This window comes from Rhincodon typus, unplaced genomic scaffold, assembly GCF_021869965.1.
Source record: "Rhincodon typus isolate 14 unplaced genomic scaffold, sRhiTyp1.1 hic_rhity00014546, whole genome shotgun sequence".
Lineage (NCBI taxonomy): Eukaryota > Metazoa > Chordata > Chondrichthyes > Orectolobiformes > Rhincodontidae > Rhincodon > Rhincodon typus.
The window spans coordinates 1-1,028 of record NW_025980184.1 but is presented as its reverse complement, the minus strand read 5'-3'; the positions used below and the strand labels follow the sequence as shown (position 1 = coordinate 1,028).

Sequence of the window (1,028 nt, the reverse complement as noted above, 5' to 3'; positions counted from 1 at the left end):
GGTGGGAGGGTATGTGGTCTGGGGCTGGGGCTGGGTGGTGGGAGGGTATGTGGTCTGGGGCTGGGGCTGGGTGGTGGGAGGGTATGTGGTCTGGGGCTGGGGCTGGGTGGTGGGAGGGTATGTGGTCTGGGGCTGGGGCTGGGTGGTGGGAGGGTATGTGGTCTGGGGCTGGGGCTGGGTGGTGGGAGGGTATGTGGTCTGGGGCTGGGGCTGGGTGGGATTTGCAACAGACAATGAAATTGCTGTAATATTTAAATTTAAACTCTACTTGCAGCTGACCTGAGTGGAATTAATTTGAATTGCCCCGGTTGCAGGTTCCGAGAAGCATCAGTTTGTGTCTCTCGATGATGACGCTGATGATGTGGGGAATATCTGTGAGTGCCGGCTGGTGCTGGGGGATCTAACAGCAAGGCCGGTCCTGGAATGCCTGATGTACGTGGCCCAGTTGTATGGGGAGCCTGTACTTACGTACCAGTGTCTCACCTACGTCGTGTACCTGGTAAGCTGTTAAGTTTTATCAAAACCCTGACCTTTACCCAAGTCGGATTTTGTGAGAGTGGGCAATAACACCTTAGCCAGTGATAGACGCTCTTTCTAACTCACACAGTGTTTGGGGTTTTCAATGAAAAACTGTTTCCTTTGGGAGCAGTTTCACAGGCCACTTCTGAGGGGCTCTGAATGACCCTTCGGATCTCGCCTTTGTCCCGGGCGAATAGAGATACTTCATTGCAATAGATCCGGTCACATCCGTGTCATGGGGGACTGGAGACCTTTCCTCTGAACCAATCACTGAGGCTCTCAACAACAACTTTCACTTATATAGCGCACTCTGTAAGGTGAAACCTCATGTGGAGATTCACAGGAGCTGATCGGATTGAATTCAGTCTGGCGTGGCCAATGACTCTCTCTCAGGTCTGCTGCAGTGTTTCAGCACAAGCTGGAAAAACTGCACCTCATTCTCCGCTTGGGGACCCTGCAGTCTTCAATATCGACTTCAATCGTTTTGGAGCCTGAGCACCTTCCCCCAT

The 1,028-nt window shown here is 52.7% G+C and overlaps 1 protein-coding gene across 1 annotated transcript in view; it reads left to right on the top strand.

The window, feature by feature from the left end:
* Nucleotides 1-499, top strand: part of wdr81 (WD repeat domain 81) — a gene marked incomplete at its 3' end in the record, with an annotated part of 5,223 nt that extends 4,724 nt beyond the window's left edge. The window contains exon 3 of the mRNA XM_048594787.1: nt 315-499. Coding sequence (XP_048450744.1) covers nt 315-499 — 185 coding nt within the window. The remainder of the gene's footprint in view (nt 1-314) is intronic.
* Between the last annotated feature and the right edge of the window lie 529 nt (nt 500-1,028).